This window comes from Littorina saxatilis, linkage group LG3 (assembly GCF_037325665.1).
Source record: "Littorina saxatilis isolate snail1 linkage group LG3, US_GU_Lsax_2.0, whole genome shotgun sequence".
Taxonomy (NCBI): Eukaryota; Metazoa; Mollusca; class Gastropoda; order Littorinimorpha; family Littorinidae; genus Littorina; species Littorina saxatilis.
Genome location: NC_090247.1, coordinates 8,683,316 through 8,709,771, shown reverse-complemented (window position 1 = coordinate 8,709,771; position 26,456 = coordinate 8,683,316). Strand labels below are relative to the sequence as shown.

The window sequence follows — 26,456 nt, the reverse complement described above, 5'->3', positions numbered from 1 at the left end:
TTTGCAGGGAACTTAATTTAGCATGTCTCCAGCTGTTGGTAAAGCAATTAGCGTGACTGTATAGTCATCGAGTACATATGCCTTTAAGGAACCGTCCTTCCCGCAAAAAGAGTTCTGCTCGCTATCTTAGATCTGCCCTGTCTATTACATGAGATAGGACCACCCCTTCACTTTTGTTTGTTTTTATTTTGTTTGTTTGTTTGCTTAACGCCCAGCCGACCACGAAGGGCCATATCAGGGCGGTGCTGCTTTGACATATAACGTGCGCCACACACAAGACAGAAGTCGCAGCACAGGGCTTCATGTCTCACCCAGTCACATTATTCTGACACCGGACCAACCAGTCCTAGCACTAACCCCATAATGCCAGACGCCAGGCGGAGCAGCCACTAGATTGCCAATTTTAAAGTCTTAGGTATGACCCGGCCGGGGTTCGAACCCACGACCTCCCGATCACGGGGCGGACGCCTTACCACTAGGCCAACCGTGCCGGTCAATTACATGAGATAGGGCCACCCCTTCATTTTGACACGTACCCAAACTCAACATGTGTAGAGTAAGAAATATTTGATGTATTGATCTCACAAAAAGCCACTTGTGGCCGCTAATCTTCTTCTTCTTCTCGATCGCTCAGACAGGAACTCCGGAACTTCTGATGAAGTTTGCAGTACAGCGAAGACTCCGCAGGGTGCTGAAGATCTTCTCCTGAACTGGTGTGTCCGCAGGCCATGTTTCTGCTCGTAGTTTCTGGTGGATTGGACAGTGTTGGAGGAGGTGTTGCCGCTAATTAAGAAATGAGTTTAGACAAAAAAATCCACTGTCCGGTAGCTTAGTTGGTAGAGCACTGGACTTGTGATCGGAAGGTCGCAGGTTCGAATTCGGGCCGGGACGGACACGGGTCAACTTTATGTGCAGACCCAGAGACGGAAGCCATGTCCCACCCCCGTGCCACCACAATGGCACGTAGAAGACCTTGGTCATTCTGCCATAAGTGCAGGTGGCTGAATACGCCTAAACACGCAGACACCTGGGTAGCGCGACTCCGTTGCTGCTAGCTTTCCACTGGGAAGAAATGACCCAAATTTCCCAGCGATGGGACAATAAAGTAATTAAAAATGAAACGAAAATGAGAGCACCCAGTATGTTCTGTTTTGGTATGTGTCAAAGAAGAGGGTTGGTGTAATGCCATAATTATGTAATAAATAAATAAATAAATAAATAAATCCCTGCGCCTTGAATATGTGCGCGATATAAATTGCATAAATTTTTTTTTTTAAATCCCTGCGCTTAGAACTGTACCCACGGAATACGCGCGATATAAGCCTCATATTGATTGATTGATGTAAAAGGTTGGGCAGATCTGAGTAGGTGAGCAACATCGAGCGATTATTTACACAGGACAGTGCCTTTAAGTCGCGAAACGCATTGAAAATGGTGGCACTCTGCGGCGATTGTCTTAATAGCCTATTTACCCTCTCTGCGTGTGTGGGAAGGTAATTAGTGTATTCGTTACATTTAAGTAGCAATCGATCATATAGCAATACATATATAAATGATATTTTGGCGTTAGGGTTTGTACTTGTTCTTCTTCTTCCACGCTCAGACACTAAGCTGTTCCATAGTTTGTGGATTGACTGGCAATCGCCGAGACAGGTCAGTATTACTAAACTTAGCCCGCACAATTATTGCGACACATTTCGCACCCAAATTAAAGCATTACTTCCCATTTAATTTCATTTAAACTTTCCATGACAGTTAAGGCCGTTCACTTGGCTATCTGGATCACCTTCCAGATTAAAGAACGGCCTTGACTGGCATAGAGAGTTTGAATGAAATTAAAGGGAAATTAATGCTTTAAATAGGATGCGAAATGTGTCGCAATCATTTTGGGCTATGTTTATTACGCAGGAGAAAAGGAAACCACTACCATTACGTAGCTGTTCTTTCTTTATTTGGTGTTTAACGTCGTTTTCAACCACGAAGGTTATATCGCGACGGTACGTAGCTGTAATTACACTTTTTTCACGATTAATTAAACGACCATTTACACAACCATCCAATCTTTTACATAGGATAAGACCTTCCCTCTACTTGGAAATATACCAAATATCAACACGCTGTCTGCCTGCAGCTGCTGTGGTAAGTGGAATTTTGTTTTCATGAAGTGATTTTTTGAAAAGCCGCTGGGGGCTTTTTTCGAAATTGAATCATTACAAAAACATCAACTGTGCACAGATAGCACCCCGGCTTCTGAGTTTTGATATGTGTCAAAATGGAGGGATGGTCTTATCCCGTGTTGGACCGGCACGGTTGGCCTGGTGGTAAGGCGTCCGCCCCGTGATCGGGAGGTCGTGGGTTCGAACCCCGGCCGGGTCATACCTAAGACTTTAAAATTGGCAATCTAGTGGCTGCTCCGCCTGGCGTCTGGCACTATGGGGTTAGTGCTAGGACGGGTTGGTCCGGTGTCAGAATAATGTGACTGGGTGAGACATGAAGCCTGTGCTGCGACTTCTGTCTTGTGTGTGGCACACGTTATATGTCAAAGCAGCACCGCCCTGATATGGCCCTTCGTGGTCGGCTGGGCGTTAAGCAAAACGAACAAACAAACAATCCCGTGTTGGCATGTCAACGCCTGGTCAGATATGAGAGAATCAAAAAAATAAGAAAGGTAAGTTGTTGGAACGTTGTTATTGACAAAATTACGTTACAGTCACAAATATGGCGACCCAACGGTCTTTTAATTGAACAAACAAATATCACAATAAACTTATATTGATGGAATTCAGTTTTTGCCCACCCGCCAGGAAGCCCTGGCTATATGTTTGGATTTGCTCATATATGAGAGGAAAAGTCGGAACTCTTTTTAAGGAGAAGAAGTGTGATTCAGTGTGGTATTCAGTGATAATAAGAGTAGGCCCCTACATGCAGGGTTTCAGAGTACTTATACACACGTGTTTACTGATGCGTTTAAAATTGAACTGGGTATCGCCGATATGGAAATGTGAATGAAACGGGAGCATCAAAACTGACATATACTGTTCACAAGATTGACAGTCTAGCGTTAGTTTCAGCTTCTGACATTGACAGATGTCATTTTCCGATTGTATCACATGTACAGTACACCAATACGCCTGTTAAAAACGGCCTTTTTGCATGACCGTGGGTTTTTCCCCATCAAAGTGAGTTTACTGCATCGCTTACAGTTTTATGTAAAGCGTTCATGTGTCGACTACGTGGACCATTTGTTAATGGTGCATTCTATCTTGTGTAAGCATTATATATTCAGAGGCACAGATCTGTTCAGGGTTTTACACAGGATACAAAGAATCAGTGTTAATCGTCACATTTGGAGTGTTCGCTGCCAAATGTAAAACAAAGAAGAAGAAACAAGTCGCGTAAGACGAAAATACAACATTTAGTCAAGTAGCTGTCGAACTCACAGAATGAAACTGAACGCAATGCAACGCAGCAAGACCGTATACTCGTAGCATCGTCAGTCCACCGCTCATGGCAAAGGCAGTGAAATTGACAAGAAGAGCGGGGTAGTAGTTGCGCTGAGAAGGATAGCACGCTTTTCTGTACCTCTCTTCGTTTTAACTTTCTGAGCGTGTTTTCAATCCAAACATATCATATCTATATGTTTTTGGAATCAGGAACTGACAAGGAATAAGATGAAAGTGTTTTTAAATTGATTTCGAAAATTTAATTTTGATAATAATTTTTATATATTTAATTTTCAGAGCTTGTTTTTAATCCAAATATAATATATTTATATGTTTTTGGAATCAGGAAATGATGGAGAATAAGATGAACGTAAATTTGGATAGTTTTATAAAAAAATTTATTTTTTTACAATTTTCAGATTTTTAATGACCAAAGTCATTAATTAAATTTTAAGCCACCAAGCTGAAATGCAATACCGAAGTCCGGGCTTCGTCGAACATTACTTGACCAAAATTTTAACCAATTTGGTTAAAAAATGAGGGCGTGACAGTGCCGCCTCAACTTTCACGAAAAGCCGGATATGACGTCATCAAAGACATTTATTAAAAAAAAATTAAAAAAACATATGGGGATATCATACCCAGGAACTCTCATGTCAAATTTCATAAAGATCGGTCCAGTAGTTTGGTCTGAATCGCTCTACACGCACGCACGCACACACACACACACACACACACACACACACACACACATACACACACACACACACATACACCACGACCCTCGTCTCGATTCCCCCCTCTATGTTAAAACATTTAGTCATAACTTGACTAAATGTATAAAGAAGTGTAAAAGATTGATGGTTTTACGGGTTTTGCATCCCTGGCTGTATTGGCATGTGTAGAGAGAGTAACTGTAGCGAATTAAATAGTTTCTAAAAGCTCTTGCATCGATAATATTTTAAATTTATGTGGACCGTATTAGGACAACAACAACAAATTACAAATAAAATTAAATCAAAAGAAGCTGAAATGATAGGGCAAAAACACTATCGCTTGTACACGATTATTGAAATGTCTCCTCTTTTCATTCAAGTACTAACCAGCATAGGAACCTTTCAGACCCGACAAAATGATGACGAAATGGACGATGACATCAGTGATGACGTTGGTGATGACGTTGCGGTCAGTGTGGGGTCACGGGATGATGATCGACCCTCCCCAGAGGTCCAGCATGTGGCGCTATGGCTTCCCAGACTCCCCTGCCAACTACCAGGACAATGAACTGTTCTGTGGCGGATATGACGTGAGTGGGCCGTATTCAATTCAATAACACTTTATTATCTGAATTCAACAAACAGAAATTTTTCTTTAGGCTCGTGTACGAAATAACATCACGTAAAAACTCTCAGAATATATAGACACATAGAGAATACTACATGGCTTGCTGTGTCGTACCAGATTTACACGAGTTGTTTTTTTAAATATTGAACTGCGAGCGAAAGCGAGCTGTTCACTATTTGAAAAAGCAACGAGTGTAAATCTGGTACGACACAGCAAGCCATGTAGTATTCTGTTTATCCTACATACTGTACTTACGTGTATTTTACTGAGAATGTCCTGCATTCGAGGCAGCTAAATTGAAGACGCTTGTTTTGGAACCTCGATCTCTTCTAAAGCCTCGTGCAACCTATTACGTCAAAGCAAAGAAACGTCACTCTGAAAGTGTGGCGTGACGTGTTAGTTCTAAAGATTCATCGAGGGTAATTAGCGAGCGCAATTTGTGTTTCTATAATGACGTTTGTCTCGGTGACTTTGGCATCATACGCAGTGGAAAAACAGGTCCCTGCCAGACTTGCTTGACATGACCTCATTTACATGATATACACACGTGTGATTTGAACGATTATTATCTCACGGGTGTCTCTCTCACGTATGTAGGATAAATAAAAGTACACATCAATACACACATAACCCAAACCACACATATCCATTTCCGCACCCTCACATACATCCTCGTACATACTCTCATTTATCTTTTATAATCATACAAACATTATGGTTCATATCATTGCTTGTCAACTTAATGAAAACTCAAAATATGGTATATCAAAAAAAGTTTTCTTTCAAATCTAATGATAAACACTTCTTTTTGTGAAATACAGTCGATATCGAGCATGCTGTCATTATTCCTATTAGCATTCATGCTGTTACTTACCAGCAGTCTGTTTGAAGAAACAAATATGAAAGTTATATTATGAATTTGTATAACCTTCTTTTTACAGTGGAGGAGCTGATTGTAAATAGTTTTTTAAGGCCAAAAAAAAAAAAGGTCTGTTTACGGTAACATAGGCCAAAAAAATAGGGCCGGTAGGTCGGGATTTTTTTTTTAATTTTTTTTTTTAAAACCATATTTTTAAGTTATTTTGCCAAAAAAACCAAAGATTTTTTAATGTTTTTAAATTTTTTTTCCCCAAATGTCAAAAAAAAGTCTAGGGTCGCGCAAAAAAAATAGGGTCGGTCGGGTTACCGTAAACAGACTATTTTTTTGTTTTGGCCTAAGCATGGAGCTTGGGCCATGTGAACTGAGAAAAGAGACAAACTTGCATCGGTCTGGAATAGCAATATCAGTTGAAGAGACAATACACAAAATAATAACCAACCCGGTGTAGGATCCGGTCCGGTCCCCCGTCTGAAGTAGTCCCCCGGGGGACCAATTCGTGGCAAAAACTGCTCTATAATGGTCCCCCCTTAGACATCCAGCCTCGTTTTTCTTAGGCATTCAAGCCATTTTCAATCTATATCTTCGTCCGGTATTATGTAGTGCACAGACAGCAATCTCTTTGTTTGACTATATTTTGCAGAAAATAAAATAGATCTGATTTATAATGCCGTTCAACAGAAAAATCACATGAAATAAAATGAATAATAAATAAATACTGATAAGAAGAAATGAAAGCAGTCTCTGATTCGTTCCTTTCTTTTCTCTGAAATTGCTGGTAACATTACTAACATTGTAACAAGAAAAACGAGGCTGGATGTCTAAGGGGGGACCATTATAGAGCAGTTTTTCCACGAATTGGTCCCCCGGGGGACTACTTCAGAGGGGGGACCGGACCGGATCCTACACCGGCTTCGCCCGGGTTTCAACTGAGCACCAAACAGTTTGTTAAATGTCCACCTCAAAGAGATTAAGACAATTAAAAAGGAGAAAAGCAAGGAATCAGAGGCAACATCGCCTGACGAGGAATTATGTCCCTTGTGTCGTATCGCTCACGTAAACATCAAGAAGCCATTCATTGAAGGCACAACTTTGGACGATTAGACAAATAAACGTGTGCATGATCATAGATGAAGTTTTTATTTCGTTGTTACCCATTATTATTAATGGCAAAGTGGCGTTGCGATCACACATTCATTGTGACCACACAATCCACAGAATCAATTGAACGAGAGCTGGTGGAGGGGGTTGGATGGAGGGGGGGGGGGGGCATTGAGGGCTGGTGCGCAACATGTTATGCGGTGACGACTAAAGTGACGTAGTCACATTGCAATTACACTCTCAATGTCTACAACATCCACAGCAACAATGGAACGTGAACGGGGGAAAATGCGGAATCTGTGGAGACGACTACAGTGATCCCCAGCCCCGCGCCAACGAAGCCGGAGGCAAGTACGGCGAGGGCGTCATCGTCAGGTCTTACCAGCGTGCTGACGTCATCGACGTGTCCGTTGAGATCACAGCCAATCACCTGGGCTACTTCATATTCAAACTTTGTCCCAATAACGACGTCAGCACACCGGCCACCCAGGAATGTTTGGATCAGAACGTGTTGAAAGTGAGGCTCTATTTCTTCGTCCGTCGAACTCTGAATCAGGCCTGAAAGTGGCGAGTATGTTACTCGCCTTTGGCGAGTAGAAACATGTAAATGGTGAGTAGAAATGTTAATCTACTCGCCAAATGCCAGTGAAGTTGCTGAAACAAATGGTTGGTTTGGCGAGTATAATTTTCTCTCTGGCTAGTAAATGATTATAAGTACGAGCCAAAGGCCAGTGCCCCATTTTGTGGACTTCAGCGCTGAACTCTATAAAAAAAAATTGGGGGTGGGGGGGGGGGGGGGGGACTGAAGAAACTCACCAAACGTGTGTATATCTATTAGCCTATAGTATGGATGATATAGTATTTTTTGGAGTTAAAAATCTTCTTTCTGACAAAACTGACTCCCCCTTGAAGTTCTTAATGTACGGATTTGGTACAGAGTCAGCTCAGTCCAGGTGTGTATTGTTTTTTTGCCACTTCAAGGCGGAAAAGTCCAGAACGAATAGGCTTAGTCATTCTCCTTAAACCCTCGACTGTTACAATACGCACGAGGAACGTTTATTGTGATGATGAAAAAAATCAATACTCCCACAAGGGAAACAACTCCTGCCTTTTGAATTGCATCCAGCTGATTGTCTCCCGTAGATACAATTTTCTTAGTTTTGGTGTCGATTTCGTTTTTACCTCAAGTGATTGATTTTTTGGGATTTTTATTGAATCTATTTTAAACTAAATTCTTATGGCAGTCGACGGGTTTATTCACAATAACAATAACAATAACAATAACAACACTTTATTGTCCATTAAAATGTGACATAAAAGTTTGTTAACAAAATACTGCTTGCGTGGATTAAGATGTTCCAACAATTTCTTCCCCACAGGTTGTGGGTCCCGAGGGACAGGATCTGGGTGACAAGTATTACCTTGACGCGGAGGTGGGCACCAAACACGTTGAGCTACAGCTGCCCGTGGATCTCACCTGTACACAGTGCGTGCTGCAGTGGACATACAACACAGGTAGGTCTGCATGTAAACACGAGGGAGGGAGAGAGAGAGAGAGAGAGAGAGAGAGAGAGAGAGAGAGAGAGAGAGAGAGAGAGAGAGAGAGAGAGAGAGAGAGGGGAAGACAAAACGAAGAGATAGGGAGACAAAGTGAGTGTGAGAGAGATGAAGACAGAGAGAGACAGACAAAAGAGAGAAAGGGGGAGACAGAGCGCGAGAGAGAGAAATCTATACATATAAATAAAAGAGAGTGTCTGTCTGTGTGTGTGTGTGTGTGTGTGTGTGTCTGTCTGTCTGTGGTCGCCATACCTCTGAGATGGCAAGAGGCAGGAACAAGATAGTGTGCACGTACACTCCCTAGGTGCCGCAGATGTGCACCTGGGTTTTAGTTTCTTGATTCATTGTTTCCTTTCTCAGATTATGGACCTCCCATTTATTGAATACAGCCTATATGGTGCAAGACCAGTTCAGTGCCTACTGTTCACCTGTAGCAAGCACATCATGCCAGTGATATTAGAGACTCGCTATTGCTCCTATGATGGGAAGAAATGAAGAAAGAAAAATTAACTGGACAGTTCCGGAAATTTCTAGAAGGTAAGGGAGATAACTCTTTTTTTGTATCCAAACAAAGGAGGTAACGCTAATGATAATGGGATAGCGAGCGTCTTAAATTGCTACAGGGCTCCGCTTACTCCCGGGCGAAGCCGGGCTTAACTGCTAGTAGATATATATAGAGAGGAACAGAGACAGACAGACATATAGGTAGACTTACATAAAGACAGACATGCATTCAGACAGTGAAACAAAGTACATAGTCCTACTTGCAAAAGTTGCACACATGGAAGTCACTATAGTTCTCTGTCACATCGTGTTCAAAACAGGTTACACAAAGTATGTTCAAAAATCGGAACATTTCAGTTTGGAGTGTAGCACTGTAACTAATCCCCCTTCCCCCCCCCCTCCCCCACTCACTACACGTTGCCAGGCAACAGCTGGGGCTGCAACGACGACGCCTACGAGGATTGCTGTATCGGCTGCGGGAAGCAGGAGAACTTCGTCAACTGTGCTGACATCGCCATCACCGGCAGCACCGACGAGCAGACCACGACCACCGCCTCCACCGACGCCCCCGTCGTCACAACTGCTGCTCCATCATTAACAACGACCACGACCACGACTACGACCACTACGGGATCCGTGACTGAGGAGTGTACCTGCGAACCTGCAGGAGCCTACGCTGGGCTGGAGGAGATGGTGGAATGGTGTTGTTATAACTGCGCTCGTGACCACTGCCCTGAAACTCACTGCGTCTGCTCTTAAAGCTGGAGTATATCCACACACAAAACTCCACAAGAATGGTAGGTCACTGGAACGTTTATTATTGACAAATCAAAACGTTACATCGGCGTGTGGGTCTGTGCGGGTCTGTTTTTTCCCTTGTACGTGCGCGCGATAGCTGTGCGAGTGTGCGAGGGCTGTATTTTGTGTATTGATTATTTGATACATGTATAAATGTGTCTCCAGGAATATGTTTTGTTTTAATCTTGTGTCGATACTATTTAGTTCTGCCTCGTTATTAGCCATTGAGTATAACTCATCATTGCTTTGTTGTTGTTCTTTGGCCATTTACGTTGAATGACTTGTTATACATTGACATTGATAGTTTTATTCTTCTTCTTCTTCTTCGTCGTCCGCTAGATAGTTTTATCATAAGAACCTTTTTTAATTCCTATTAACTCGATGTTCTTTAACTATATTTGACATAAATGCATATTGTAAAGCAGTATGCATTGTTAGAGGATTTTTTAGTAGCAGTGTTTAAATGTCGAAGCTGCTTTTCCCAGTTTTACCTAAGAGACCGACTGTATATTGTGTTATTGTATTTGTCAGACTTGATTGTACCAAGTCTCTACACATGTTGTAATGCGCTTAGAGCCAAATATTTTTGTTTTTTGTAAGGGATAGGCGCAATATAAATACACTTTATTATTATTATTATTATTATTACATTTACCAATAAATGTCACGATTTGTTTTGTCAATAATAAACGTTCCAATTACCTACCGATCTTGATTGTTGATTCTGATTTTAAGAACGTTAGAAGTTTATTTGTTTTTGGATTATTGGTATCCACGAAAAGCCACTGAGACAGTTAACAACGGGCCACTGAGACAGTTAACAACGGGCCACTGAGACAGTTAACAACGGGCCACTGAGACAGTTAACAACGGGCCACTGAGACAGTTAACAACGGGCCACTGAGACAGTTAACAACGGGCCACTGAGACAGTTAACAACGGGCCACTGAGACAGTTAACAACGGGCCATTTGCAGGCTTGGACCTAGACTGAGGTGGGCCAAACCGGGAGATGTCCTTTTTACATTTAGTCAAGTTTTGATTTAAACATGTCTTCGTGTCGTTTTGTGAATATCGTTCAGCTTTAAGTGCTGAAGAGGAGTTCGTAAATAACCTCGGAGATGGAATTATGCTGCCTAAGTTGTTGCTGCTTAAATGCAAAGTACGGGTACCAGGTTGCCATTATTCTTTTGGAATTTCCAATCAAATGTTGTCAATGTTAAGCGTTGTTTGAAAGGCCAAAATGAAGAAATTACATTAAATATGTCATAGACATACAATGCAGACATAACAACTATGCTAAAAACAGGTTGGATCTGTTTATTAAGCAGTGAAGGTTTGTTATCTTTTAAGCGTTTTTGGACGTGCAAAATGAAGTATCAAATTTAAAATGTTACACAGATTGTAAGTCGAGACATGGGCACACAAACAGAAAAAGAGAGAAAAAAAGAAAGTATATAGAGTCTAGATGGTTAAATAAGACAATGACGAAATAAAGAAAAATAAAGAAACCTTTGAAAGACCTTGAGTTTTGGCTGTGTACTGAAAGAAAAGCATAGATCTGTCTGGCGATCAGATATACTACGTAAATAGCATACATTCATGACTATGAAGGCGTGAATCACACACACACTCACACCAACACCCACACACACACACACACACACACACACACGCTCGCCCGCACAGACACATATACACACATTAAACCATCCATGCACGAATTGACAGATCGCAAAGATACTCGGACAAAAAAGTTACAAATATGTGACTGATAGTATCGCAGCCACATGCCAAATATCTGTGAGTGTGTGAGTGTGTGTGTGTGTGTGTGTGTGTGTGTATGTGTATGTGTATGAGGGTGTGTGCGAGTCTCTCTCTCTCTCTCTCTCTCTCTCTCTCTCTCTCTCTCTCTCTGTCTCTCTCTCTCTCCATCTTTCTCAATTTTACCCAATTGATATCAACACGACACGCGCAGATATGTGCCTTCACCGTGAATTTATGTTGTTCACGGAATTTATTAGAGCAAAAACAACAAAATTCGAATTCTGTGTACGTATTTTTCAGCTGTGTCAAGTTAAAGAATGACCAGATGAGAGTGTCAGTCAAAAGAAAGTGCATTTGCAAATAATGCAACTTCGGTAGCAAACAGGTATTAGACAGATGAATCACTTTTATCAAACTAAGTATATATTTTGGGCAGACTTCAGAAAAATAGTATATTTGTGGAGACTGCTTTGTTTTCTGATCAATATTTCGATATAAAGATATTGCAACATTGGAAAATGAGTTCCCTCTAGTTCAATGAATCAAAGTCTGCTTGATATCACAGACTGGTGTTGATGAATCTGCCATGAAAACCATTTGTCATGATGTCAAAAATGTTATAAATAAATTAAATACATATAACTAGATACAAATGCTATGTTTTGTCACAAAATCAGCACAGGCTTTGAGCAACAACAACAATAACAACAGTCTCTGTACAGAAAAGACAAATATTATGCTGACTGAAATAAAACGAGATACTGCTTTTCAGGTAAAACCAAAGAAACATGGAAGAATTAGTTCAATACTGTTCACATAAATGGATTTTCTCAACAAGGAGAAAGAGTGAGTGAGTGAGCCGTTGCTGCTATGCAACGATCAGGCAACGGATACTCAAAGGAAAAGTATGATAAATGTTGCGCTTCGAATGCAACAACGAAGACATTAAGCTTGTCGCTCTTTCAACCTTCGCCAGGCCGGGTTATTGACAACACACGGAAGACATCTTGGGGCCGTGTGGACACATGCTTATCAAAGAAGGAAAAACGTGCATACGTCCGCACGGCACCACAGCGTCTACGGAAGGGTATATGCATATTTTTCCTTCTTTGAGAAGCATGGGTCCACACGTACGGCCCCACGACGTCTACAGAAGGTTTATGCACGTTTTTCCCTTCTTTGAGTAGCATGGGTCCGCACGGCCCTACGGCGTCTACGGAAGGGGATGCACGCTTTTCCTTCTTTGAGAAACATGGGTCCGCACCGCCCCACGATGTCTTCCGCTTGAAGTCTAAATTTGACCTTTGTATTTTTAATTACTTCTCGCTAAAATGTAATGATCTTTTAGGACGTAAGAGCTTTTTAGGTGCCTGAGGCATTCTTAAAAGCTCATTACAAAATTCCAACTAGTTTAAAAGATATTTGCCATTAAACGCCCTTCTGGGTCCTCACGGACCCACGACCACCGGCGAAGGTTAATGCAACAGAGAAGACGTAATGACTAATGTTTAAAACTACAGCGAAGACATCGGATGTTGCGTTCTAAATGTAATAGCGAGGATATCATTAGATGTAGCGATTTTCTCAATTTGGCGCGATAGAAGATAGAAGAAAGAGGAAGACGGAGAAAATAATATTATGACGTCTTCCTCAGTTACGCAGACTGAGAGCAGCCTGGAAAACTTGAACTAGGAGTTGAAAAGTACGGTGAACATGCACTTATCACATTGCGATGCGTCCTCATTAACCGAATATACTGGAGAAAAAATGCAGATTGTCAGTGGCCACTTGTATGCAATTCCGCCTTAACTCCCCAAAACAAAAGACAAAAGCAAAAACAACAAAACAAAACAACAAAGCATAACTGAACAGTTCAGTGTCGTGTTTCGTCTGTCTATACGTCACATTATTTAAGAGCATTTACAATGCGTTGCGGGGCAGTAGTTGAGCGAGCACATCGTGTTGCACCAGCCAGTCATACCTGGCGCGGCCGAATATGGATACACGGCAACGCAGCCAGTCTGGTTCGGGGACTGTGTCGCCTCAGGATTCTTGGTTGTTGTTGTTGCCTGAGCTGTGGTTGGCTTAGCTGTAGTTGGCTTAGCTGTGGTTGGCTGAGGTGTAGGCTGTGGGGTCTGAGTCGCTGGGCCTCGTGTTGTTGCTGGAGAGTCAGTGGCTTTGGGCTTTTCTGTGGCGGTGGTTGGAGCGGCGGTGATGGGATTGGAGCCATCGTCGGTAATGGCGATGTCGGCGCAGTTGACGAAGTTCTCCTGCGGCCCGCAGCCGACACAGCAGTCGCTGGGGTCGTTGATTTCGCAGCCCCAGCTATTGCCTGCCGTGACCAAACAGAGTGACGTAAGCATCAAGAAGATGTGACGTTGAAGACCCCAAAGAATGACGCTCAGTACAAACACTGATAACGCCGCTCAAAAAACAAAACAAAACAAAAGCAAGAACAGAGAACGTTCAGCAAAAAGAAAAACTGACGACAGGGGGAGCAAAATTAGACGACGCCCAGAAAAAAACCCGAATAACGTAGGGAACAAAAACTGATGACATTATATTAGATAAAGAAAATAGGTGGTCGTCTACATTTTTGCTTTTTTTAAAATAATCTTATGGTTAGATTTCGATACAAAATTATGTCAAATGATGAATGAACCATGGGGAAAATAATTATAGAAAAAAAAAATATGTAAAAAAAGATTTTATTTTTGGGTAGCGTGACTCACGCTTCCAATATTTTGTTTTCTGTTTGCTGAGAACATGTGCTTTGCCTAAAAATACTGACCAATCAAATTCATGTCACTATGCTTATAGCCACGCCCAAACAAGTTTGACACTGGAGCGCTGTCCACGCTTTTTTATAAACGCACGAAATGCACGGGATTTGAGAGGAGTTTTGCGCTTGGCATTTTCCAAATAAGGATATCCTACTATGAGTACTACGCTGGAATACTACAATGAATTTTCAAACGGCTACACTGGCTTCGTCTTTCCTGATCGAAAGGGGGTGTATTGTTAATATTTGTAGATAATAGACTCTGCATTGTAATGGTCAAATGGCGATTTCGGTATAAAAATGTAGACAAGGACCTTTCAGCGCAACAGAAATAACCAAATACGCTGCGAAAGAGGAAGAGAAATGTTGGACGACAAAAGAAGACGTGATATACCACACGAGAAACATGAACTAATGACGTAAAGACTACACATACACAAAAATGAAGGGTTTGCCTATATTCGAAGGTACTGTATGTGTGTTTTGTCAACAACAACAAAGTCTCTTGTGTTTACTGACAATACCGTTATCAAACAAATCACAGTGCGCGATGAGATTTATAGAGCAAATCTCGAAAATAATTATTGAACTCAGCGCATCGTTTCTCAGTCTATGATTACTAACCGAAATAATAATGACGAAGACGATGATGATAATAATGGAGGCGACGATAAGATCAAGAGTAATACGAATGATCACGACGACGGTGATTATGATAACAAAGACCAAGTCGATGACATGATTTATCAAAACAGTAAAAAAAAAAAAAAAATTTTTTTTTTAAAGGGACATGTACAATTTTAATAAGGCCCAAAAAAAAGGTCTGTTTACGGTAACCCGACCGACCCTATTTTTTTCGCGCGACCCTAGACTTTTTTTTGGCATTTGGGGGAAAAAAAAAAAAATCTTGTTTTTTTGGCAAAATAACGTAAAAATATGTTTTTTTGGAGAAAAAAAAAAAAAAAAAAAAAAAAACAATCCCGACCTACCGACCCTATTTTTTTGGCCTATGTTACCGTAAACAGACCTATTTTTTTTTTTGGCCTAAAGACAAATTCTTGAAGCGTGTCACGTGCTTTCTCACCTGCGTTGTACGTCCACTGCAGCACGCACTGTGTGCACGTGACGTCCGCGGGAAGTCGCAGCTTGACGTGCTTGGTGTTGATTTTGCTGTCGATGTAGTATTTATCTCCTTGGTCTTTTCCGTCATCTCCTACCACCTGCCAAATATTGTATTACAGAATAAGTTTTAACACTTTCTGTTCAATTTTCTTGAATTATTTATTAATCTATAAGTCATTCAGTCGCGAAGGCAATTAATCTGTTATCCAGTATGGTCAGGCCTAAAAACAAAATAGGTGTGGTTACGGTAACCCGACCTACCCTATTTTTTGGGGCCGACCCTATAACTTTTTATTACATTTGTCAAAAAAATACACACAAAAACAAGTAAACGAGTGCAGAAAACGCAATGAAAGCGAAAGCGCCCGAGTCGCACACATATTTCCCTGTCAAGTAGGTTTAATTTGTACACATTAGAAAAAAAAAGTTAAAAAAAAAAAGGGATTGCCTACCTTCCTACCCTATTTTTTTTGGCTATGTTACCGTAACCACACCTATTATTTTTTGGGGCCTAAGAACACAGAACAAAGCATAACAAAGCGAACAAAGAGAGGAGGGGGGGGGGGGTGTCCCTCTCAGCTGATGTCTTGTGTTTTTTTGTTGTGTTTTTTCTGCAAGCCTGTATTTCAACTACTGGTAATGTTAGGCCCCCCCAAAAAATAGTCTGTTTACGGTAACCCGACCAACCCTATTTTTTCGCGCGACCCTAGACTTTTTTTGGCATTTGGGAAGAAGGAAAAACAAAACAAAAAAACCCCGCAAAAATATGCTTTTTTGGAAAAAAAAGAAAAAAAATCCCGACCTACCGACCCTATTTTTTGGGCCTATGTTACCGGAAACAGACCTATTTTTTTTGTGCCTCACAAAGAAAGTGTCATTCCCCAATTCAAGAAAGTTGTTGCAAGGTACCAAACTTTGCAGACGCAGCTTTACTGTGACAGTGTGTTGAAACTGAGTCAAAATCGTCAAGAAAAGCGACAATTTTGACTCTATAATTCGATTCATTCCCTTTACTTTATTTTCATGTTCAAGGGAAATTACCACACGTAGGACTGCTGGAGGCGAGATTGAATTATGGACACTGTTCTTGAATTGTACCCAAACGGTCACTATCCGTCAGTTCCATGAGTTCGAGTCTTCACTCATTGGGTAAACAAGACAACGTTCTCCCCATGAACATGATTCGGCTCAACATCTTAGATCTGCCAAGCCATTTGACTTCTTCTTCTTCTTCTGCGTTCGTGGACTGAAACTCCCACGTACACTCGTGTTTTGCGCGAGTGGAATTTTACGTGTATGACCGTTTTTACCCCGCCATTTAGGCAGCCATACGCCGCTTTCGGAGGAAGCATGCTGGATATTTTCGTGTTTCTATAACCCACCGAACTCTGACATGGATTACAGGATCTTTTCCGTGCGCACTTGGTCTTGTGCTTGCGTGTACACACGAAGGGGGATAAGGCACAAGCAGGTCTGCACATAAGTTGACCTAGGAGATCGGAAAAATCTCCACCCTTAACCCACCAGGCGGCCTTTTGACTTGGAGTAAAACCATCCTTCCACTCGAACTCACACAAAAAAATCCACTCTTAACCCACCAGGCGGCCTTTTGACTTGGAGTAAGACCATCCTTCCACTCGAACTCACACAAAAAAATCCACCCTTAACCCACCAGGCGGCCTTTTGACTTGGAGTAAAACCATCCTTCCACTCGAACTCACACAAAAAAATCCAACAGCCTGCAGGGTGCTTTCTTTCCAGAGTGGGTAAAAAAAAAAAAAAATATATATATATATATAAATCAGTTTCTTAACTGACGCTGTTGTCAATAAACAAAATTCATTCATAAAAAAACCCCAAGCAAGCAACTCCATAGTTGAAATTCTGGTTTGTGCCCAAACTCCAAGTAAAACTGAACCGATCTCGGATGTTCTACATGATCATGCAACACGAGAAGGAAAATATCTTTGAGCAATATTTAAAAAGGTAGTACACCTAATGAAAAACTATTAGTCTATAAATCGCCGAAAGAGCTATACGCGGTGCTATGCGTTTTAGCCGCGCGAAGCATGGAATGTGCATGCGTTTTAGTCCCGCAAAGCAGGGAATGTGCATGCGTTTTAGTCCCGCGAAGCATGGAATGTGCATGCGTTTTAGCCGCGCGAAGCATGGAATGTGCATGCGTTTTAGTCCCGCGAAGCATGGAATGTGCATGCGTTTTAGCCGCGCGAAGCATGGAATGTGCATGCGTTTTCTAGATTGCAAGTTTGACTTCCTGGATCCAACGGTATTTATCTGCTTCGAAAATAAAATATGACGATAAAGGGAATCGGGACTCCTGATACAGGAGAGCTGACGCCGATTCGCCACTCGCCGATTTAAATCAATTTGAATTTATTAGCAAAGTTACGAAATATTTTCAAGCAAATCATCATCTGAATAAGAGTACAGCGGATGCCCCTGGAATTTTTAAAAGTCCAATTCGCCAGAAAACTTTCATAAAATGGCTCCTTAGGCGAATAATTGTGAAGCTACCCACCTTCAAAACATGGTCATCCAGACACTCTTGAGTCGCTTCTGTGGTGACGTCATTGTTGGGACACAGTTTGAAAATGAAGTAGCCCAAGTGATTGGCTGTGATCTTAACGGCCACGTCGATGACGTCACCTTTGCTGTAGGTCTTGACGATGATACCAGTGGCGTAAACCCCTCCGGCTTCGTTGGCGCGGGGGTGGGGGTCGCCGTAGTTGTCGCCGCAGATGCCGCATTTCCCCCCGTACTTATTCCATTGTGTCTGTTGGACAGAGATGTGTTAATATAAATAAGCGGTGAATTTATTCACGGTGTAAGTAAGGCCTAATTAGCTGAACAGAACAATAACGGAGGAACAGTCTATCAAAGCCCTGTTGAAAAGTTGAACATAAGTGACAGCGAACAAGAAATTCCGTTATGTTGGAATTGTTTTCACAAAATGATATTTAAAGTCGATAACTAGAGGAAAGGATGTTAAACAACTTGCAGCAATATATTCTTTCTTAGTTTGGAGATTTCCACTTTCTGAATGCATCTGGGCACCAGCACCTAGTTGTGTCGAAATCCTGAACATGTTACACGTGCAGAAAAAAGGCAATAGCAATTAGCAGTATCTCTAGTTTAAATGTCTGCAATCCGATAAATTCTTGCCTTCCTTTTTTGCTTAGATTTTTAAAAAAAAGTTATATTTCTTGCTTGTCTGTGTGGACGACATCGCAAGAGTAGTAGGCCAGTATAAAAGTAACGCCAGAGACTGTAAAACAAAGATTATTTCGACGCTTACCGCGCTCAGATAGGGTCATCTGAAGGTGTGTCAAGACGACCCAACTATTTGTGCGGAGATTTAGTTATGAAATTACAGGTTGATACCATGGGATTACACACTGGATGACCAGGTGTAGGTGTGTCTTAGAAACTGGATTACCAGATGAAGGTGTGTCTTAGAAACAATGGTATTCGCTCTGGGAAACTTCGTGACCGTTCGTATTTGGAGATATGCGTACACGTAATTAAAGCGAAGTTTTATTCGAGAAATATTTGGTCAAGAGGGTTACACCAAATTATTTTCCACGGGCAATTTCCTTCTTTTTCTGATGATTTGTTTTAAACGATTTAAGAGGTATGCGTTCACGTACAGCAAAGAGTAGAAACAAAGACTGCGTGGTTCGGGTGAATATAGGTATGGGTCGATGTAAAGCGAAGAATTATAGAACTATCTGGTCAAGCGAGTTTAAAGTGATCAAACTATTTTCTGGAGCAGTTTCTATTTGACGAATGGTGCAGTACGCCGGAGACTCTCCAAAGCTTCAGACAGTTTTGAATCTAAATATTACCTCTGTCATCCCCCCCCCTCCCCCCCTTCTCTCGTCCACAAGAAATCTTAACCTACGAGGTACACGCACGCATAAAGAGACAATTGCACGATAGATCACGTGGGTTAATGCACAAATCACGCAGTGTTCATTGCGGACGTAGATGTGTGCCCACAACGGAACAACTGAATCATCGAATTCGTGACGGACAATTAATTGTTACGCTGGCCCACCTATTTAACAATAGTTTGTGTACGCAGGGCCGGACCCAGGGGGGGGGGGGGTTCCAGGGGTTCCGGAACCCCACCCCTGGATAAAGCATGTACCTTGCTTTGAGTGGTTTTTAAAAAAAAAAAATTTTAAATAAAGTTTGTGTGTGTCTCTAACAAATTTTATTCAATGTGAAATCCGATGAGAAAAAGGTACCCCCCTCCCCCCCACCAACTCACACTGACAGGCCTTAACCCTCAAAACAAGGCCCAGAATGCACCAGATTGCACAGATTTTAACCGTTTTTCAAAAATTTTCCGGGGGAACATGCCCCCGGACCCCCCTAGTTCGCGCCAGCTTTGCAGGCGCGCGCTTGTGGCTTCGCCACTTCGCTGATTTGCCCCCCCAATAAATGAGGAACCCCCCCCCCCCCCTCTTACAACTCATTTGGTCCGGCCCTGTGTACGTGCAAGTTAAAGCTTATTTCACCCACTACGAGTGTGAGAATGCAATCACTCGATAGGTTAAAGTTATTTTCCAGTTGTGGAACTAATAGCTTTACTTCCCATGAACGAATTGTACGTCTGCTTATGATTTTTATTTTGACATGGAAGAATATATGAAGAAAAAGGAAGCAAGGAGGAGAGATGGAAAGAGAGAGAGAGAGAGAGAGAGAGAGAGAGAGAGGGAGAGAGACAGTCAGACAGACAGAGAGACAGATAGAGAGAGGGAGTGAAAGAGAAGACGTCAATAGTCTGGAATATGGAAAGCCGTTTGGCTCAAATCCAATTCGCAAGTGTTCGATTTTTGCAAGCCAAGTTTTGATGCACATATCCCTACGTTACGGTCAGAATTCATGTCTTTATTTCTGGGGGAGTAAATGTTTTCATTGCAACCGCATCTAGTATATATATACAACTGGATGTAAGTGTGTATATATGTTTCTGTCTGTGGTCGCCATTCCTCAGAGATGGCAAGAGGCAGGAACGAGATAGTGTGCATGCACACTATCTAAGAACCGCAGATGTGCCCCTGGGTTTTAGTTTCTTAATTCATTGATTCCTTTCTCAGATTATGAACCTCCCCTTTATTGAAAACATATATATAAGCCCACATAGCTCAATGCCGGCTCAGTGCCTGCTGTTCGCCTGTAAAAAGCACATAATGCCATTGATATTAGAGACTCTCTATTGATCCTACGAGGAGAAGAAATCAAGAAGAAATAATTAACCGAACAGTTCTGGAAATTTCTTGAAGAAAACGGAGGTAACTCTTACTTGGTAATACATTGAAGGGCAGTAACTCTTATTATGCAGGCATGCCTTATCAGTCTTCATATAATGCAGTGAGTCGATGTTAGACCTACTGCTAAAGTATTTAGAATGTTTCACAAGGAAGGGAGATAACTCATGTCAACGTTTTTAAATGTAAAATGATGATGATGTGCGCCACAGATTAATGTAGGGGAGACCGGGGCTAGTCCGCCCCCGGGGCACATCCGTCTTTGTCTGTTTATTCTTACGTTTGCCACCATTTAGTCATTCACACCATGTGGGAATGGTGTCCCTTCTTCCCGCCATATCCTGCAGAAGTTCAGAGGTTGCGCGCCCCATATATCGTGAGTACAGATCACAAAAAGTGTTTTTCTTCATTTTTGTAACATGAATGCATAGGAGTTGACTTAGGTTTTGATGCATTACCTCTGAGAACAAATACTTAGTCTTGGTGTCGAGTGAAAGTGCGTTAATTAAGGTCGAGTTCTGACGAAAGTTTTGCTTCTTCCTTCCCATGTTGTGCTCGTTATCTGGCACTAGAGTTGCCTGCCCGTGCAAGTCCGCCTATTTGTCATGGGGCATGTTCGCCCTAAGCAGTATGTACAACATTTGTTGTACATACTGCTTTAAGTAGACCTACCCTAACGTAATTTTGTGTTACATTCTTTCGTATTTTGTCATTGGCATTTTTGAACCTAAATATTGAAGGGAATTAAAAAAGCTTTCCCACTAAAGCTTGCCCACTACTAGTCTCCTACCTTCTATGGGATGAGAGCGGCGGACTTGCCCCACCCTGTAGGCGGACTTACCCCGACTTGGGGCAAGTTCGCCTACGTTAGGGTAGGTCTACTTAAAGCAGTATGTACAACAAATGTTCATGCGCACATAAAAACTGTCTGCACATTGATATCAGCTACACATTTGTCTTGATGTAAAATAAAAAATCAGTCTTCTAGTTCATCAAACTCGCCAGGTATGCTACCAAAAGCATAAAAGTAGGCGGACTAGCCCCGGTCTCCCCTACAGTTAAACATACAGATACCAAGTGTGTTATCTAATGCTATTGTTTATTGATTAAAAGGGCACGCTTAAACGTCTTCCCAAACGTCACAAAAATAAAAATAAAAGTGATGATGATGGTATTATTGTTTTGTGTTTTTCATCTATTCTTATCCTTATTGGAATAAGATTCTAGACATTTCTGAGAGAGTGGAGATTAGAAACACCCGGGCGAAGCCGGGCCTGATTGCTACTTTATATATAAACAAGTCGCGTAAGGCGAAATTACTACATTATTTTAGTCAAGCTGTCGAACACACAGAATACAACTGAACGCACAAAATTGTTTCCACCAAGACAAAACAGCTTGGTCATTCCCTGCGGCTAGGAACAGTCGCTCACTTGTCCCGTGCAACACGAAGTGAAACTGACATGCAAGAATAGAGTATTGCGGAAAGCAGAAAAGCGCGCTTTTCAGTATTCTTTTGAACTTTCTGAGCTTTTTTTTAATACAACATAATGATATATCGATATGTTTTTGGAATCAGGAAATGATAAAGAATAAGATGAAATCATTTGTAGATCAATTTCTTGAATTATAATCGCAGTACTAATTTACCTATTTTCGTTAATTGTGATCACATTTTAAGAGTAAACATGACATATGTATTATATTTTGAAGAAAAAATTAATTCATGAGTTTGCTCATTAAAGTTGTCATTAAAATCGATTTTTCCCAAACAGATTTGAAATTGATTGCATCGTATTCTTTATCAAATTTTGAATCTACAAATATAATAAAAATAATATAATAATGCTAGTTACATATCTAAATATGACAGACATATTTAATTAATACGCGAACACTCGTTTTGGGCTTGACGGCTTTCCATACTGTAAGTGCGTCACAATTACGTGTGACATGAAATTCACTTTTATCAACAACATCTGACAACTACGTCAAAGATATAGATCAATGAAAAACACGGATAGTTAGCTGCGTCTTGAAAGGACACAAACTGACATGCTCACAGCAGGAATTCTTTACGGATGCAGGCTCCGTGACGGCTGTTATTACAATGGTTCCGCTTCAACGGTTTTACTTCCTGTTGCAAGATTGGGACATTCCTTCTATTCCTCTTTATCAGCCATTTGACTTTGATCAGAAAACTTAAAACAAGTCGCGTAAGGCGAAATTACTACATTTAGTCAAGCTGTGGAACTCACAGAATGAAACTGAACGGACTGCATTTTTTCACAATGACCGTAGTCCGCCGCGAGTGCAAAAGGCAGTGAAAGTGACGAGCCTGTACATGTTTAGCGCGGTAGCGGTTGCGCTGTGCTTGCATAGCACGCTTTACTGTACCTCTCTTCGTTTTAACTTTCTGAGCGTGTTTTTAATCCAAACATATCATATCTATATGTTTTTGGAATCAGGAACCGACAAGGAATAAGATGAAATTTTTTTTAAAACGATTTCGGAAATTTAATTTTAATCATAATTTTTATATTTTTAATTTTCAGAGCTTGTTTTTAATCCGAATATAACATATTTATATGTTTTTGGAATCAGAACATAATGAAGAATAAAATAAAAGTAATTTTGGATCGTTTTATAAAAAAATTATTTTAATTACAATTTTCAGATTTTTAATGACCGAAGTCATTAATTAATTTTTAAGCCTACATGCTCAAATGCAATACCGAATTCCGGCCTTCGTCGAAGATTGCTTGGCCAAAATTTCAATCAATTTGATTGAAAAATGAAGGTGTGACAGTGCCGCCTCAACTTTTACAAAAAGCCGGATATGACGTCATAAAAGACATTTATCGAAAAAATGAAAAAAAGTCTGGGGATATCATACCCAGGAACTCTCATGTAAAATTTCATAAAGATCGGTCCAGTAGTTTACTTTGAATCGCTCTACACACACACACACACGCACAGACAGACACACACACACACACACCCACACACACAAACACACACACACACACACACGCACACACACACACAAACACACACCACGACCCTCGTCTCGATTCCCCCCTCTATGTTAAAACATTTAGTCATAACTTGACTAAATGTAATGACCTTATGACTGAATGACGGATAACTGAATAAATCGCATTTTAACCACAAGGATCAAAAGCGTGAATAATCATTTCGTATGGGAGTTTAAAACCCTTAAAACATAAATAAATAAAATAAATAAAAACAGAAAAAGTTACAGTTTTGGAACGTTCAATTCAGGAGAAAAAAACCACACATTCACAACAACTTCGACCTGACGGCCTAAAAAGTAAACACACCACAGAGACAAGAGGCAAATATAACTGATGCTGTAACTTTCACAAAACAATGACCTAAATTGGTTCCACTCAAAACATAAAACTGTGGCAACATCGCACACAATTCGACTATCACGGGTAGGAAATAAATCTAGTTTTGAAATCAAATCAAGCCATTATCCAGTGCGTGTGAATGACAAACAGCTAGTTGCTTTTGGTTAAAGAAAAACAAGTCGCGTAAGGCGAAATAACAACATTTAGTAAAGTTGTCGAACTCACAGAATGAAACTGAACGCAATGCTTTTTTCACCAAGACCACATACTCGTAGCTGAAGGCAATGAAATTGACAAGAAGAGCCTGCGGGGTAGTAGTTGCGCTGAGAAGGATAGCACGCTTTCCTGTACCTCTCTTCGTTTTAACTTTCTGAGCGTGTTTTTAATCCAAACACATCATATCTATATGTTTTTGGAATCAAGAACAGACAAGGAATAAGATGAAAGTGTTTTTAAATCGATTTCGGAAATTCAATTTTGATCATAATTTTATATTTTTAATTTTCAGAGCTTGTTTTTAATCCAACTATAACATGTTTATATGTTTTTGGAATCAGAAAATGATGAAGAATAAGATGAACGTAAATTTGGATCGTTTTATAAAAATTTGTTTTTTTAACAATTTTCAGATTTTTAATGACCAAAGTCATTAATTAATTTTTAAGCCACCAAGCTGAAATGCAATACCGAAGTCCGGCCTTCGTCGAAGATTGCTTGGCCAAAATGTCAATCAATTTGATTGAAAAATGAGGGTGTGACAGTGCCGCCTCAACTTTTACAAAAAGCCGGATATGACGTCATTTATCGAAAAACGTATGACGTATTTATCGAAAAAAAGAAAAAAAAGTCCGGGGATATCATTCCCAGGAACTCTCATGTAAAATTTCATAAAGATCGGTCCAGTAGTTTGGTCTGAATCGCTCTACACACACACATGCACAGACAGACAGACACACACACATACACCACGACCCTCGTCTCGATTCCCCCTCTATGTTAAAACATTTAGTCAAAACTTGACTAAATGTAAGAATGAGAATCTGTAATCGTGCATAGAGAGGACAGACAGACAGACAGAAAGACGCAGACATACTCTCTCTCCCTCTGTCTGCCTCTCTGTCTATGTCAGTCTGCCTGTCTGTTCGTCTGTCTGTCTTTTTGATTGTCTGTCTGTCTGTCTGTCTGTCTGTCTGTCTGTCTGTCTGTCTGTCTGTCTGTCTGTCTGTGTCTCTGTCTGTCTCTCTGTCTGTCTCTGTCTCTCTATCTCTCTCTCTGACACACACTCTTTTTCTCTACACACACACACACACCTCACACACACACACACACCACACACACGCACACACACACACACACACACACACACACACACACACACACACACACACACACACACCTCACACACACACACACACCACACACAGTTCAACTTACAGAAGCACCTCCACAAAACAGTTGATTGTCGTCGTAATTTTTCGCCGCATTCGGGTAGCAACACACACACACACACACACACACACTCACAGACAGTTCAACTTACAGAAGCACCTCCACAAAACAGTTGATTGTCGTCGTAATTTTTCGCCGCATTCGGGTATTGCACACGGTCTCGCCACATACTGGACCTCTGAACGGGGTCCATCATCATTCCATGTCCTGCCACTTGACTCATCATCACCATCACCATCACCACTATCATCGTCGATGTCATCGATGCAAAATGCATCTTGAACTGTAACGCTGGTTTTGTTTCCAACGACAAAAGTTAAGCCTGAAGTGCGTGGACTAAACAACTGTTGCTGATAAACTTCCCTGTACAAGAGCGCGGGTAAAGATTGTATTTGTTGTACTTTTGTACACTAATTGCGAAACACCAGGAAGAAAATACGTTCACTCGAGACACACATTTGTTAAGTCAGCTGAGATCTGTTCATTGACTTTAGAAACGGTTTTTTTGGGTTTTTTTTAACTTTCAGAGACGAGAAGTTCTTATATCAATCTTCTTCAAGTCAAGCCTCACAAAATGATTTTCAGTCGCTCAATTTTCACACTGGTCTTAGAAGTGTGAAAGGAATATCAGAATGATGTTCTTGCGGTGTTCTGAGCGTTCGCTTATTAGGAAAATGTCTGTCTCATTCCGATGATTTGAAATAAATATATACACACCGTCCACAAAAGAACGATCACGTGGTTGCTATATGCAAATAATCTGGTACGTGCGTAAATTTGAGGGGGCTATCACGTTCACGGACATATCCAATGAACGGACACTTGACTTGAACACGATTGTTTAACATGCCGGGTTCTGTTCTGATCAAAATTTCGTCAAAAATCCAAAAGTATTATCAAAAGGAAAGGAAGAACAGAAGTTGTTCTTTGAAGAAAAAAACCCACTTAAACAACAGGTTAATCCGTAGGATAATTAATTCTTTACTGACCAAAAAAGTACGAGTTTTTGTATAAATCTGTTTCTATATGTATCTCAGTA

At 41.0% G+C, this 26,456-nt stretch overlaps 2 protein-coding genes across 3 annotated transcripts; one reads left to right on the top strand and one right to left on the bottom strand.

Annotated features, from left to right (window-relative positions):
- The first annotated feature begins 1,602 nt into the window (after positions 1–1,602).
- LOC138961537 (uncharacterized) lies at positions 1,603–11,132 on the top strand. Of its 2 annotated transcripts, XM_070333192.1 has the most exons (5): positions 1,603–1,653; positions 4,566–4,749; positions 7,028–7,282; positions 8,145–8,280; positions 9,251–11,132. In XM_070333192.1, exons 2-5 carry the CDS (start codon positions 4,576–4,578, stop codon positions 9,583–9,585), a joined length of 900 nt encoding a protein of 299 aa, XP_070189293.1. In that variant the 5' UTR covers positions 1,603–1,653; positions 4,566–4,575; the 3' UTR covers positions 9,586–11,132. The 2 variants fall into 2 exon arrangements, with proteins under 2 accessions (XP_070189293.1, XP_070189294.1); XM_070333193.1 differs by lacking the exon at positions 1,603–1,653 and having other exon boundaries at positions 4,548–4,749.
- A 470-nt stretch (positions 11,133–11,602) lies between these two features.
- Positions 11,603–26,134, bottom strand: LOC138961543 (uncharacterized). Its single transcript, XM_070333202.1, has 4 exons — positions 25,509–26,134; positions 17,834–18,088; positions 15,257–15,392; positions 11,603–13,722 (listed from the first exon to the last, which is right to left on the bottom strand). Exons 1-4 carry the CDS (start codon positions 25,692–25,694, stop codon positions 13,301–13,303), a joined length of 999 nt encoding a protein of 332 aa, XP_070189303.1. The 5' UTR covers positions 25,695–26,134; the 3' UTR covers positions 11,603–13,300.
- Between the last annotated feature and the right edge of the window lie 322 nt (positions 26,135–26,456).